At 37.4% G+C, this 16,163-nt stretch overlaps 1 protein-coding gene across 2 annotated transcripts; it reads left to right on the top strand.

Moving 5' to 3' along the window:
- The first annotated feature begins 6,953 nt into the window (after window positions 1-6,953).
- Window positions 6,954-15,571, top strand: PRORP1 (proteinaceous RNase P 1). Of its 2 annotated transcripts, none has more exons than XM_086434801.1 (6): window positions 6,954-8,315; window positions 10,332-10,421; window positions 10,519-10,700; window positions 13,028-13,148; window positions 14,978-15,046; window positions 15,166-15,571. In XM_086434801.1, the coding sequence occupies exons 1-6, from the start codon at window positions 7,140-7,142 to the stop codon at window positions 15,253-15,255; spliced, it is 1,728 nt and encodes a 575-aa protein (XP_086290927.1). In that variant the 5' UTR covers window positions 6,954-7,139; the 3' UTR covers window positions 15,256-15,571. The 2 variants fall into 2 exon arrangements, with proteins under 2 accessions (XP_086290927.1, XP_086290928.1); XM_086434802.1 differs by lacking the exon at window positions 15,166-15,571 and adding an exon at window positions 13,290-13,375 and having other exon boundaries at window positions 14,978-15,043.
- Window positions 15,572-16,163: the final 592 nt, after the last annotated feature.

Raw genomic sequence — 16,163 nt, 5'->3', positions numbered from 1 at the left:
TCGCCTGCAGATCGAGTGAAAATTTTCGAGTCCAGAAATCACGACTCATAATAATTTGATAAGAGAGAGAGCGCCCAACAAGGAAGGTAATAACATGGAAACTTTTCATTGGATATTTAGAAAATACACCCTTCAAGTTTTGGTGAATATTTTTAAATGCACCCTGAGTTTTGGGGTGGTGTGTTAACCACCCAATTAGTAAATTATCTTTTCTTAATGCCCCCTCACCCTTGTAAAAAGGGTGAACTCAAATAGTCTAAATTGATGATTCTAATCATTGTTCTTGATAACTTTAGTCGTCAAATCATAACGATTCATGTTTAAAAGTGGAGATCGGAGACTGTACAAAGGACAATCTCAAAATTATGAATCATTGATCTCAATGATTAATGTTCAAACATTGAGATCGATGGTTTATAATAAAGTACTCAGGGACTTGGGCAAGATGTGCTCTAAGGGGTTAGTTGCCTCGTCCCTGTTAGTCAGAATTACGGGTTTGGAATCTGTTATTAAAAAAGAATAATGATTTTCTAACTAGAAAATCTTCATTCAGTCAATACTTGACTAATGTGTTATAGACACGAAACCATAGATCTACTTCCTCGAGATGCATAATGCAAGTCCCCATCAAAGATGTGCATTTGTGTATCCCAAGGAAACAGGTCAATGCTTCCATTTCTATAACACATCAGCGATTATTGACCGAGTGAAGATGTTCTAGTTAATACATCATCACTCAAAAAATAATAATAATCTTTCTAGAAAGAATAAAAGTCAATAATCATACATATAACAACTTATATACTATTTGACCTGTCTTTTATGTTTGAGTGTTGATTTTCTAACTAATGTGCAGCTGTGTATCCCGAGGAAAAGATCTATGATTTCGTGTCCATGCCACATCAGTTGAGTATTTATCGAGTGAAAACTCTCTGGTTAGAAAATCATTATTCTTTTTTGTTTTAAAATCAAATCAACTCACCTTCTTAATTGAATCAAATTTCTGTATGATTGAGTATTGAGTCGCTCAACAAATTTTAAATTTTAAATAATATAATAAGAAAAGTTTTATAGACAAGTATATTGTAAAATAATATTAAATGAGATGCATGGAAATTTAAAATGACAAATGGTTAGGCCACTTGAATCATATTTAAAATTTGGGAGATCTAGACACTCCTCCATGTAGGCCACTTGTGTCATATTTAAAATTGGATGATCTAGACAATGATATCCATGTTTTGTTGAATATTTGAATTTTAAAAGAGACATGCTTCTTTGACTTGAATCTTCTTTTATAGACTAATAAATAAATAAAAGACCAAAATGCACTCATCTTCATCCTCAAACAAGAATCCTTTATGTTTCTTCTAATAATCTATCATCTTCAAGTTCTTTAACCTCTATAATAAATCATTTTAATTTATTCGACCTAATATCATATCCATCATTTTAAACCTCACGTTAATCATTTGCAGAAAATCCTTGATTTTTCTATATAAAAAAAACCGTTAATATTTTCTTTCTCCAAAATCCACATTTTGTTTTTGAGGTTTGTATGTTGAAATAGATAGAATCTTCAAGTTAAAGATGCAGCTAACAAATTTTACTCAAATTGTTAAAGATAACTGGTTTTGGAAAGAAAAAATCAAGGGTTCTTAGCCATTGGTCAAAGAGAAGGGTATTTGAGTCATTATTTGGTAGTCTCTTAGAGTAGACCAAGTTCAAGGAGACATGTCATCGATTTCAAAACAGGGGATCTCTCAAATGTTAACCAAAACATTGGAGGAGTGATGTCTAAATGACCCTTTAAAAGTCTTTCCGGTCTTCAACCCAATATGACCCGGTCTATTCAAGGCACTTATTTAAAAATTGGGAAAATTACTTAAAAGGACTCTGACGGGTGGATTTCTTTATAAATAGTTTCTAAATGTTGGGCGGTTACTTAAAAGGACTCTAACGGATGGATTTCTTTATAAATAGTTTCTAAATGTTGGGCGGTCTCTTAATAGTCCATTTAGTAAACATTTTCTTTCTTAATGGTCCATGGACCTTACCTCCCACATTTCTCACGATTGAATGCCCTAACCGTTCACAGTCATCATTTTTATCTAAAAATTGAATTTTTGACATCTCAATTGAGTTTTGGAGACTCCATTCTATCGGAAAGGATTTAAGAAGAAAGAAAAAATCATTTTCAAGGGATTTTTTTATTACATACATCAACATTTTGAAGTTGTATGTAAAAAAAATAGAATTTTTTCATCGTTTTCTTAGTTTTTGGATGAAAACCGATCAAGAATGATTTTTTTGGATTAAAATCATCTAAACAATTTGTTAGCTCAAGTTTTTAATCAAAATTTTCATGTATTTTAGTTGAAAAAACTTGAATATCGAAAATGGAATGGTTTTACCAGTGTTGAGTTCACCATTTTGTTTATTGTCGAGTTCGACAATAAAAGTTGTGAACTCAGCAATAAATAAAAAAGTGTCAAGTTCAAGAATAAATAAAAAGTGGTGAAGTCGACAATAAAAAAAAAAAAAAAAAAACAATGAGTTCACCAATAACGAGAGACCATTAAAAAAAAAAGAAAAAGTTCACTAAATGCCCTATCAAGTTACTCTCCAAAATTCAAGGACTAATTAAAACAAATCCCTCCACCAAGGTCCATTAAGTAATTTTTCCTTAACATTTTCTCTAATTCTCCACTTCCATAGACAAGTCTTTTTAGCTGGTCAAAGATGAGGTGAGAGAAATGATCTTGGAAAGGATTCAATAAAATCTTTATATAAATCTTAGGTCCTGTTTGGATCACCAAATTTTGACAATTACTTCTTGTTCAACATTGAATGGGATCCTTTCATCCTTTGCGATGATGGGTGGGTAGGGCCTAGGGGGAGGGGGGTCATGTTGTATTTTTGTTTTTAATAAAATCAATTTATATTTATTCCATTTATATTAAGCATAACGACCACCTTTGGAAAGATGATTCAAGTATTTCATTATTGGTCCAAAAAAAAGTATGCATTCCTTTGATTCATATATTTTGTTATTTTATTGAGTCGTGCTGGAGTGACCTCAGCGGGGAACACATGAGAGACACTTTGACGTGGTGGCGAGCGTATGTTCGTAGATGCCTTTTACTCGTATCTCGGAGAAAATACATTTACGGGCATCCGTCTGCCACCACGTCAAGATGTCCCCCTTTGTGTTTCCCATTAAGTTCTCTCCAACATTAATCTATTTTATTATATTGCCATTTAGAATGTTGATGTTTTGAATATACTAAGAGTGTTTGAAAACCACCACACTTGGAGTGGTGAAAGCTTCTCATATTTATTCTGTTACAGACTGTATATATAAATGGACATTACAAAATAAATGGAAAGAATCAGCAAAAAATCAGCTCCTAAGATTAGGGGTCAATGAATGCACATATGGAAGGCCTTTGATTTGCCTTTGATTAAGTCAGAGAATCCTCAACACCCCCCCCCCCACACCCGCAAGCTGAGCGTCAGATTTGAATAGACGTGGAGCTTGGATCGAAAAAATTGAAATAGGGGCCTAGGCACACTTTTGGTGAAGATATCGGCAACCTGTAAGTGAGAGAGCACATACTGGATGCGGAGTTTGCCAGCGACAACAAGTTCATGAAGAAAGTGATAATCTAACTCAACATGCTTGGCTCGCTTGTGAGACACGGGGTTAGAGCCTAAAAAAATGGCACTTTTGCTGTCACATAAGATAAGAGGCTGTTGTGGAAGAGAAATCCTGAGGTCATGAAGGAGATGCGTGAGCCAAAGAAGTTCGGCAGCAGTGAAAGCTAGGGCATGATACTCAGACTCGCAGCTAGAACGAGAAACAATTGGTTGCTTCTTGGCACTTCAAGAAACTAAGTTGTCGCCAAGGTAAATAGAATAACCAGAGGTAGAGCGACGAGTGTCAGGACATCCTGCCTAGTTAGCATCAGAGTAAGCAACTAAAGCACCAGGAGTAGCAGATGGATGAAAAGTGAGGCCAAAATGCAGTATGCCCTTAACATAGCGAAGAATGCGCTTGACAACAAGGAAATGGTCTTCAGTCAGAGAGTGCGAAAATTGGCTGACAGAGTTGACTGCGTAAGCAATATCAGGACGCGTGATAGTCAAATACTGGAGAGAACCCACAAGAGATCGGTAAAGAGTGGGATCTGAGAACAGATGACCATCAAAAGATAGGTACTGAGAGACAACCATGGGGGTGTGAACAGACTTGTTGTCAAGTAACTGAGCTCACGTGAGAATGTCTCGTGCATATTTTAGCTGACTGATAAAAAGACCATCAGTGGTTGATGTAGCTTCTAAACTAAGGAAGTAACTGAGAGAACCCAAGTCCTTAGTAGCAAACTCAGAATTAAGCTTATGGGTAAAACTGTCGAGAAGAGAGGAGTTGTTACCTATAATAATGATGTCATCAACATAAAGAAGCAAATAAATAATGTCAGACTACTTGTGAAAGACAAAGAGTGATGTGTCGGCACGACTTCAATAAAAATCAAGTTGAATGAGGAAAGAGCTAAATCGCTGAAACCAAGCACGAGGGACCTGTTTGAGCCCATAAAGAGCTTTCTTCAACTGACAAACATGATTAGGGAAGCGAGGATCAATATACCCAGGGGGTTGTTCCATATAGACTTGTTCAGTAAGATGACCATTGAGAAACGCATTCTTGACATCAAGTTGACGGAGAGGCCATTTGTTGGTCACAGCAAGAGAGAGTACAACACGCACAGTGGTAGCCTTGATGACAGGGCTAAAAGTTTCAGTGTAATCGAGACCAAGTACTTGCGTATAGCCCTTGGGAACAAGACGGGCTTTTAGACGCTCAATAGATCCATCGGGCAAGTATTTGGTCCTAAACACCCATTTGGAACCCACAATGTTGGTATTAGCAGGTCGAGGGACCAAAATCTAGGTACGATTATTTTGCAAGGCTCGAACTTCTTCATCCATGGCAACAAGTCAAGTAGGATTTTTAGCAGCAGATTTGAATCCTTTAGGCTCAGTGGATGTAAGGAGAGCAGAGAGAAGATCAGAGGATCCCAAGAGAGAAAGATTCGCTGGGTGGCGAGGTTTGAAAATATCAGCTTTGGCTCGTGTAAGCATAGGATGAGAAACATTCGGGGGGGGGGGGTGTTTGTGCCATTTGGGCAGTAGAGAAACTGGAGAAATCAGGCCCTAGACCACAAAGAAACCAGTGAACTTTGTCGGTTCCATCAACGTGGCGACCAATGGCGTGAAGTTGATCACATAGGGCCTTGAAGGCACGGGCATAGGCAGTGACTGGGCGGGTGCCACGCTTCATTAATTGAAGGTCATCTTTGAGACGAATTTCACGGGCTTTAAAGTGGTGGCTGAAAGTGTTTTCCAAGGCAGTCTAGACCTCACGGGATGTGGAGAGGCTGACGGCTTCAGCCATGGCTTCTTCTGTGAGAGAGGAGAGGAGAAGACTGAGAAGGCACTGATCGATTGCTTTCCATTCCAGGTATTTGGGATTTGGTGTTTGAGAGGTGGGAGGATCAAATAGAGGTGGAGGCACAAGGGTACCGTCCACATGACCCAGTAGACCTTGGCTATTAAGAAGTGGAAGAAGTTGGCTCTTCCATAAGAGATAGTTGGAGGATGAAAGTTTGATTGTAACCATGTGAATCATGGTGTTGAAGGGAAGGAGGGTGGGAGAAGAATCAGAGGCCATTGAGGATCAATGCTCTGATACCATAAGAGTGTTTGAAAACCACTACACTTGGAGTGGTGAAAGCTTCTCATATTTATTATGTTACAGACTGTATATATAAATGGACATTACAAAATAAATGGAAAGTATCAACAGAAAATCAACTCCTAAGATTAGGGGTCAATGAATGCACATAAGGAAGGCCTTTGATTAAGGCAGAAAATCCTCAACATATACTAATGCTATCTTTAAGAAGTAGTGTTTGTGCTTTGTAGTATTCCTCTGATTGTTAGAATGTGCATGATTTTATAGTCTGGTATGAGAAGATCGTGTCAAACTCAAATGCATTTGAAGGAGTGGATTAATTGGTTGCGCCATTGATTTCTCTTAAGCATGAAGATGACTTTGTTGGGGCATGTGTCATCTACATCAGGGGTGAAGCTACAATTTTTTCTATGTGGGGGCAACTAAGAACCTTAAAATTTTCATATTAGGGCATCGGTCATAGTAACATATAAATCCTTTTAACTTTCTAATTCTCTTACAGGGGCAAGTGCCCCTATTGCTCCCACTATAAATCCGCCTCTAAATATGATCATAAGAATATCATGACAAAACTCCACTTATAAAATAAAAATCTTTGCATAAAAAGGTAGATGGCCTAGCAATCATAGGCCCCTCTAATGCGCTTTAGGTTGTTTGGCTTCAGTCCTGACTACCCTCCACTATTATTTAAAAAAAAAAGGGGGGGCGAGGGGGCGCCCAACATGCGTAGGATCAGAGGTCGAAGAGCTAAAGTAAGGATTGTGCGTCAAATTGTCATAATAGACAGTCTATTTGAAAGGTTGATGCGTAATAATTAAAAAAGAGAGTTGTTATTGACACCCCAACTTTTACTTATTACATCCAAATAAAAACTAAAAATGATTGATAAGAAGTAAAAGTTGCGATGCCAATAGAAACTCTCTCATTTTTGTTGTCAGATTTCTATTTTTTGGGGTTTAAAATTTTATATGAACCTAATTATAATCGTAACCAACTACTAAAATTGTTCGATTGAGTATTATAATGTTGAGATCATAATTTCAGCCAAAACTTTTGTAATGTTTGAAGAGTGTGGTTTGATCTTTAATGGAATAATTTAAGAAATTGGAGTGTAATAAGTAACAGTTGGGATGTTAATAGCAGCTCTCTTAAAAATTGGGGTGCCAATAGAAGTAACAATATTTGATCTCTTAACAGTAATCTCCAGTCCATCTGAGCCAGAGGAGAATAGGATTGGACCAGCAGCCACAGTTTCCCTCCATCTTTGATAATTCAGCATCTCGTATTTCAGGCAGCCGTACAAAATTGGTCCACCGCTCTTAAGATTCAGTATCGAGTGGTGGGTGTTGTTGTAGCAGAGAACCAACCACACCCAACAGCCATGCTTCTTGCAGGCACTCTCTCACCTTCTCTCGCAAGAAACTCTTCTCTCCTCACTTTCTTCACCAGAACACCATCTCTTCTCTTCCACTACACCATTTATCCTTCCCACCCTCTTCACCTCCTCCATTACCCATCTCTCATTCCTCCCAAACCCATCAATAACAACAACAACAATATTTACAGTTTCCCCATAAACCCTAAACCACAGCATCTCTCCACTTCTTCACTTTCTGCAAAACTACCCTCTCGTGAATCCTCCACACCCACAATTTCCAATAAATCAAAGAGAAAAGCCCATCGTGAATCCCCCGAAGGCGTGCTTCGACACCAACTCGATGTCTGCTCCAAGCACGGCGACCTCGTCGAAGCTCTTCGCCTCTACGATGATGCTAGAAGTAAAAGAACCAAACTTTCCCAACACCATTACAATGTTTTACTATATCTCTGTTCTTGCGGTGGAAACCAAGAGAGTAACTTGAATTTGGGTATGAAAAGGGGTTTTGAGATTTTCCAACAAATGGGTGTCGATCAAATTGTTCCGAACGAGGCTACATTTACTAATGCAGCTAGATTGGCTGCAAGGATGGAAGACCCAGAAATGGCTTTTGAATTGGTGAAAAAGATGACATCTTTCAATATCCCGCCCAAGTTGAGGTCGTATGGGCCAGCATTATTTGGGTTTTGTAAGAAAGGGGAAGCTGATAAGGCTTACGAGGTTGACTCTCACATGGTGGCGTCAGGGGTGTCGGGGGAGGAGCTGGAGTTAGCAGCATTGTTACGGATTAGTGCAACTGCAGTGAGAGGGGAGAGGGTGTATGAGATGTTACATCGGTTGCGTGCTTCGGTGAGACAGGTGTCGGAATCAACAGCTGAGATTGTTGAGGAATGGTTTAAGTCTGATGCGGCCACGGAGGTTGGGAAGAAGAATTGGGATGTGGGGAAGGTGAAAGAAGGGGTTGTGAAGGGTGGAGGTGGGTGGCATGGGCAAGGGTGGTTGGGGAAGGGGAAATGGAAGGTGGTTAGAACTGAGATGGATGAGACGGGTGTTTGTTGCTGTTGTGGAGAGAAGCTTGTTTGTATTGATATTGATCCGTTGGAGACAGAGAACTTTACGAGCTCGTTGTCTAGCTTGGCTTGCAAGAAAGAAGTTAAGGCAAATTTCAACGACTTCGAGGTTTGATGCTATAGTTTTCTTGTTTATCCTACTTGATTTGGTCTTATTTGGAACTTTTTTAGGAAATCATTTTGGGGTCAACAATGAGTAGTATCGTTATAATTGTAATAAATGGGTTTGTGGTTGGTCCCCAATGGGAAATAGGGTCGTGATCCAGAACGGTGTCCAGTTCCTATAACAAAATACGGTGTGTACGTGTCACATGTTTATTGGAAAACAAACACATTGTGCTGCGTGCCATATAGAAAAACAGCTTGGTTAGGAGCCCAAAACTCCTACCAAAACACGCCACACAGACAATTGTGACTCTGGGAAATATTGGTGTCGTCGTTTCATTCAACGATTTTCTAAAATTATAAAGATCTTCTTGGCCAAGTTTTTATGGAAATCTCCCATTCTGTCTAAGTTGGCATTTTTTCATGTGGATGGTTATGCTAAGATAAAATCCGTTAACATAGATTATTTGAAATTTTGAATAACCAACTTCACATTATTCCAATAGGAGCATCATGTGCAACTCTTCGACTGAATGAGTGGACCATCTTTTTATGCGTTGTTACTTTGCTTGGGTCATTTTTGGGGATCTCTTCTTGAATTTTGGAATGAGATGGATGATGCTGAGCTCCATAAGGGGTATATACCTATCAAGGCTGGCCCCGAATTGGGATTATTGGATTTCTCTAGGATCCCTTTGCTACATGAGCTCTGAAAAAAAAAAACCTGTCCGTTGAGAGTTTTTAGGGGTAAATGGGCATCCCGGCCATTTCGCTTCTTGGCCTTTAGTAGGTGTAACCAATCGAGATGGAGTCCAGCTGCCATATTGCTCGATATTCATTCCAGAAGAATCTACCTTGGGTCTTGATAGGTGTGTAAGCTTCCACCCTGATGTAAGCCAAAGTGAAGAATTCAGCTTACATCTCACCATCGCTGCAGGCGGAGTTCGACATTGTCGATGGATGAAAAAATTCAATGAAATTGCAGGGGAATTCCATTAGGCACAGGGCAACCATGAGCCTTGAGGCCTTAAATACCTTGTGGAAGAACAAGAGGGGGACATTGGGAAAAACATCTTGATTGCTAGCTCAAGAAGAAAGAAACACTTAGATCCCATATTGTAGTCAGAGGCCTCATCCACCATTAGTACTATGTTAATTTATGTCTAATGATTTCTCTATGGGTCAAATTTGAGTTTCAGTCTTTGGTTGTTTCAGGTTGTAGTTTGCCTTAGATTGAATGTTGTAGGTTGATACTTGATATTTAAGAAATAACCAAAGTAGTAATATGAGTCATAGTTCGGTAGATGGATGGTGACCCTATCTATCTATTTATTTTTTTTTTCCTCTCTAATTTTTGTTTACCAGTTCCTTGGATCATCATGCAACACAAGAATCATCATTAAGTTTTGTGTCCTACTCGACAAACACTTCACATGTAATAAACCCTCTACTCAAAAATAATCTTCTGACCTTCAGAAATCATGATTTTCCATAGCAAGTTCAAATCTTATCAGTTCATTCTATTCTACCGAAATCTTGCAAGTAGCATTCATGTATCGGTTCCAAAGATCCCTTTTCCAACTCACTATTATGCTAGCCTTAGAGTTTTAGGTCACAACTTGATTTGAGAGAACACCTGCTGGTCTTACATCCATGTTTCGTATCAGAGTAGCTGTTGTATGGCATTACTTAATCTTCTTATAAAACAACAAAACTTCATCTTGTAATCTTCAGTAATAGTATTAACTATTGTACTACTTGAAGAAAAAATTAACCAGGAATGAAACAAAAGAGTGATCTTTCTCTCTGGTCACGAGTTGGATGCCTCATTCTCAAATTAAAGAATCATAATTTCCCTTTGCATAAATTTAATTACTATGAGTTGGATCTCATATTGTGCTGGGGTTCACTTCTTTCTTTGGCCTTAGAATCCCAATTTGTCTGATCAGAACTTACAGAATCTGCCTTATGAAGATTGTCGATCACATCCTTACTAATTTAGAAGGTCAACTCAATCCAGGACTGGCTTCGCATCCACGGTCCATTTGATGCTGTTATAGATGGAGCCAATTTGGGTTTTGTCAATTCTCACAGATTCAGCTTTTTCCAGGTAAATGTATTATGATGATTAGTGTTCTAAAAAATTGTTTCTTTGCTAATTCTTCAAGGCTAAATAGATGGGGTGAGAATATTCACATCCGTGGCAGCTAAATTCTGTTGTAGAGCGGATACGTCAAATGAGTCCAACAAAGAGATCACCACTAGTTATTTTGCATAGACAACGTGTGCATGGTGGGCCCGCTAATAACCCAGATAATAAAAAGCGTTTAGAAAGCTGGCAAAAATCGGGCACACTCTATGCTACACCTATTGGATCAAATGATGATTGGTAAGATCTCATCATTTGGAACAAAGATGCTTACTGATTAATATTTACTCTGTTTGCTATTACATCTGGACTGCCTTCAGATTTCAACATATTTCCATGACATATACCAAATTACTTCCTTTTCTATTACCACCTTCACATTGACCACTAACCACCTTGCTTGCCTACCCAAAAAAAATCATATTATTTTAATGTATTCTATGCATATTAGCACATTCACATAAGCGTGCACATACAAATGTCCATGTTCTAATGAATTGGATATTTTTCGCAATTTATTTATGCATACAAACAAGATATAAAAAATATAATAAAGCAGGAATTTAATATTTGATAGTTTGTTCATTTAAGAATTTTTTTTACGTATTGAGGTGTATGTAATTAATATTCATTTCCATGTAAAATATAACTGTTTTTGGTTATCATGCTCTCAGATACTTGCATCAATGTGTAGCACAGCGTTTCTGATCTTTATTTTCATACTTCATATGGCCGTTTATTGTAGTTCGATGACTTTCTAATGTTTTCTATTCATATATATTTCATTTTCTACAGTTTCAATAAAAAAATTCTTAATATTTCCATGATTAATCTATTTACTTCTACACTACTTCAATAGTTATACCATTTTCAAGTTAATTAAAATAGATACAGAAACTGAAAGTTAATACCATATATGCTTTTACCTCTAACCGACCCCAGATCTTTGAGATAAGGCATTGGTGGTGGTGATGATGGTTGTAGTGCCCCTAGATCCTAACATGAATCCCTATGACTTTGTGTTAAAATCCCAAGGCACTAGATAGCACTCCCCATATATGATATCAATATACACAGACAAAAGATGATTAAATAATAAATATAGCTATGGAAATATAAATAAACCAAAGCATAAGTGTGATAATAAACCCACAAAACATCAGAATGCATAAGCATACTCAAATGATGGACTCAGACATATAATATAAAAATTAAATGACATAAACATGGGTTGCCTAAGTGGTAAGGGCGAGCACGTGAAGTGTGGGTTAGGCGCACGTCACGGGTTCGATTCCCCTCTTGGGTTTTTTTCATGATTTAACTAGGGGACCATGGCGGTGGGTTGCTATGGTAGTCCTCCCCGAGATTAGTCGTGGTGCATGCAAGCTGGCCCGGACACTCGGTTAGCAAAAAAAAAAAACAAACATGGTCATATATACAAAAATATCTCTCTAACACCACGTCCTACCCTCTCACTCTAAAACAAAATAAAAGACTTTGAGCCAATACCACAAACCAACTCGATAATAATAGCCTCACTTCTCTCTTGGAATAAAGGAAGAAGACTTGATTTCCTTATTTAGCATCATGCATCTTGAGGTAGGTGTGAGGCTGACTGAAGAGGGATGTTTGTTTATTTGTATGGAACCATAGTCTAAATAGGTCATGGTCTAACTGTAACCCAAGTATAGGCAAATGGAATCGTGAGACAACTACTCTATCACCAAGACATGGGTGGTGGACAGGAGCGATAATCGATTGACCTGATCGTCAGTGTTGAATCATAGATGACTTCATTGTTTTATGTCTAGCACCATGCATCTTGACGTGTGATGCCTAAATAGAACACACGTCTAAAAGGGAATTTTAATTCCTATGGAACTGTACTCTGAATAGAATATGGTCAAATGTAACCATAGTATAAATATACAATTATATATGTTGCTCTCACCTTATGCACTTCATACTAGTGCATCTGGGTTGAGAACATCATTCTAAATTTGAAAATTGAAGGCAAAGTTTAGATATCACTTCCATAGATTTTCTGGAGAATGTCATCAGCTGCCAACCAGTTAGCTTATGTTCTCTTGGAACTATCTCTGGTTGGACAATTATGTTCATCAGATTTGATGATTATAATTGGTGATTCTCTGGATTTCTATAGCTCTTGAAGAGCTCAGCGGAATACTGGACAACATGATAATTGGTTAATTATAGAAACAAATACATCTCAAATTTAGTCCCCCTTAAAGGATTTATCTTGCCAACTTCTTTCAACCGTATGTCTAAGATTTGCTAGCTAATTTAATTAATCCTTTCTTTCCAAGTTTCGTTAAAATTCTCTTTTATCCTTTGGCTATCGAGTCTTGACACAATTAATTGCAGCTCTTCAATAAATTGTGGACCTTTCCTCTATTCGTTTAGTATATGATACCTAACTTCTGTATTCTTTTTGGCTGGACTTGTCCCTCTTAGAACCAATTAAGGAAAAATGCTGGTGTTGTTCATCCATCTGATATGACCATTACCACTGAATGTTGTCTAAACTTATTTTCATGTTATTACAGGTATTGGCTTTATGCCGCTGTTAGTTGTAACTGTCTATTGGTTACTAATGATGAAATGAGGGACCACTTGTTCCAACTACTTGGAACTAGCTTTTTTCCAAGATGGAAAGAAAAGCATCAGGTCTGTGTATTAGTCTCGTATTTGTTAATTTCTTTGCACTATCAAAGAGTGTTGTTTTTCTTTAGAGAATGATTTGCATAATTGATTTCACCTTGAAAATGATAAAAAATCAGTAATTCTAACTATTACGATGACACATAGCTAAGAGAAAGACAATTGATCATAGGCTTTCTTCCACAATGCTTGGAAATGGAAAAAAGAATCTAATAAGCATTTGATTTAGTTAGGTATGTGATATTGCATCTCGTTAACTGATACTGCATTTACAAGGCTTGTGAAGGATGTTTGAGTTTATATTCTAGGTTTAATTGCAAGCACCTGGCATGAAAATCATTCAGTCTGGCCTTTTTTACAGACCCCTTTCATCGTTTATTTTTTGATTGAAGGTCCTAAGCCGACTCCAAATCTTTGGGATTAGGCTTCAATGATGATGATGATGGTTGAAGCTCCTAAGATTGATAGCCATTATTTTTCTCTCTTTGAATATCTTATATCAGTGATGTGGGACATTGTCCAAGAAGTCAAGATGGGATCTTTTTTATGGAGTAGAACAGCTTTATTGTGAATCCTTGTTGAATCAGTATGATGTTTTATATGATGATTTGGTGAATAGTGTTTGAATACTTTTCTAGAGGATACAATCATTTTATGAACTAGGCTAGGATCCCTAGGGGTGGCAATACTGAACCCGGCACCGCCCCAAATCCACCTAGTTGTCCTTTTGGGCTAGGGTTTCGAATTTTGGATCTGCAGGTCGATTTGAGATGACCCATCTCGACCCTTCTTGGCTTAGGTTGAGGCATGTTATGGGATGGGCATGACTAATAGTAGAATGACATCCTGTCCATGTCAGGTTTTTTTTTTCAAGGCATGAAACGGTAGAAGTGGCCAGGAGTCCAAATCAACAAATGATTGTTTCCCCTATTCGATGAATATATGTTATGCTCTCCTCGGTCAATGGCTTTCAGCCCATCCCTGTAGGAATCAATAGCAAACCTAATTTAAGATAAGGGCTTTATAGTCCAACCTTTAGTATAAAATGGATTCTCCCAAACAACTTACTAAAGTTCTTGAAGGGTTGTATTTAAAGGCATTTAATTGTAGGGGCTGAGTTTTGTGGGGACTTGTTTTTTACTTTATGTTGGGCTGTGTGAAAGGCAAGGGATCCAGTGTTGTTTCGAAGAAAAAGAGGAGGATCTTGAAGTTGTGGTTTTGACATCCAAAGCATTGTCCTTGCTACTGGTCCTCAGTTGTCCCGGAGTGCAGGGGAACAACTATTTGTTACAATTTCTAGATGCCATCCATTTTACAAGATCCAATGGCATCCGGCGATGTTGTGAAAAAACATCGAAAAAATGGACGGCATCCAAGCATTGTAACAAATAGTTGTCCCCCAATCCTGACCCATATGTATGCTTTCCATTTTCAGTGTATCTCTAGGTTTCTTTATAGATCTAGTCATTGTTTTATGTCCCCTTTCTTTTCTCTCTATGCTCTCAGTTTTTCAGATTGAGCTGTCATTTATTCAAAGAAATAGGTATGTCGATTTTATTATAAAGTCTTTTTCTATATGCTATGCTTCACAATTAGCATCAATTATTTCAGAGGACATTAGGACATGCATCTGTTAGATTTTAGTCATTTTGGCTTTTGATACTTAATCCCCATCATGTTATTAAAGGGGTGGTGCACAATGACAAGACCTATTCATTTTTCATCCCAGTACAAATTTCCATAGATATTGCACACATCAGGCACCAACTACTTTGTATCATGCATTGTTGTTCTTGTTGTAAGCCAATTCCTGTATTTGTCTTGACTCTTGACAGGTTCGAGTGACGATCTCAAAGAAGGGTCCCACCCTCCACATGCCCCCGCCATATTCAATTGTCATACAGGTGAATGATTCACATCTAATCGTTTCTCACTTTTTTTAAGCAAAATTAATTATTTACATTCTTGTAATTTTCATCTTCCATACGAGTTTTTAACAGCGGAGATTGCATTAAAAATGCAGGAATCTGAAGGGGGTAGTTGGCATGTACCAACAGTCATAGGTGATGATATTGAGACCCCGAGAAAGTGGGTATGTGCCACAAGAGGCTGACCTTTGATGTGGGTAAAAGGGTGGTCAAGGAAAAATATGTTGTAATTTTTTATTTGAAGACGCATACTTCGTTCTACCAATTATTTGGAAGGTAGAAAGCATTAGTGAGGTTTGATCCAGATTCGCAAGTAAGGATCAATTGAAGGTTCGTGACAAAAACCACAGTAAATCTAATGTCACCTCAACCCAGCACGACTCTAATCTCTATTGCAAAAACTCTCTTTTATTACAATTTAAAATTGACAGATTATTTTATTCAATGAATTTCATATTGAAAAAAACAATCAAGGGTCCACCATTGCCCATAGTTATTATATTTTCACCTTGTCCTAGTTCCATTGATTGCTTGTTTTTTGTTCCCCTACTATTTAATATAATTTGAAGCGTCATTATCTTATTCCCACCCTAATTAGTTTTAACAACACAATATTGATTTAATATTATTATTTATTAATAATTCAATAATCAACATATGTTTTAATGATTGAAGTTTATTCTACTGCCAAGGTTTTAGATTACTTTTGTAATTCTAATAATATTTTATTTGTTTTCATTTTTACACTATTGTTGTATTTTCTTGCAAAAATCACCAATGGATCGTCATAGTATTTGTTTTTGAGGATATACATGAGTAATAATTATTTAAGAAATATAAGTAAATATTTAATATGATTTGATAGAATGAAAATTTTCATGAAGTATGCGTTTCCAACATTTCATTTTGGGAGGAGGTTCGCATGTTTTGAGAGCGGAGATTGGAGAATTATTTGCTCTTAAAGCGTCAGAGCGAGAAATGAGAATGGGAGAAGCACCCCTAACAGAAGGATTAAGTCGCTTAGAGTGGGATTTGTTATAATACAAGACAAATATCAAACTTAAAAGATTCTAATGCTCGGAATTGAAATCAC

Source organism: Akebia trifoliata, chromosome 3 (assembly GCF_017979445.1).
Source record: "Akebia trifoliata isolate Shusen 1 chromosome 3, ASM1797944v1, whole genome shotgun sequence".
NCBI lineage: Eukaryota > Viridiplantae > Streptophyta > Magnoliopsida > Ranunculales > Lardizabalaceae > Akebia > Akebia trifoliata.
This window is presented reverse-complemented; position numbering and strand designations above follow the sequence as displayed.

Excerpts from the sequence above, each read along its gene's own strand:
- PRORP1 (XM_086434801.1), top strand. The coding sequence starts at position 7,140 with ATGCTTCTTGCAGGCACTCTCTCACCTTCTCTCGCAAGAAACTCTTCT. Across the intron at positions 10,422-10,518 it reads ACAGATTCAGCTTTTTCCAG|CTAAATTCTGTTGTAGAGCG; the intron begins GTAAATGTATTA and ends CATCCGTGGCAG. Across the intron at positions 13,149-14,977 it reads GATGGAAAGAAAAGCATCAG|GTTCGAGTGACGATCTCAAA; the intron begins GTCTGTGTATTA and ends GACTCTTGACAG.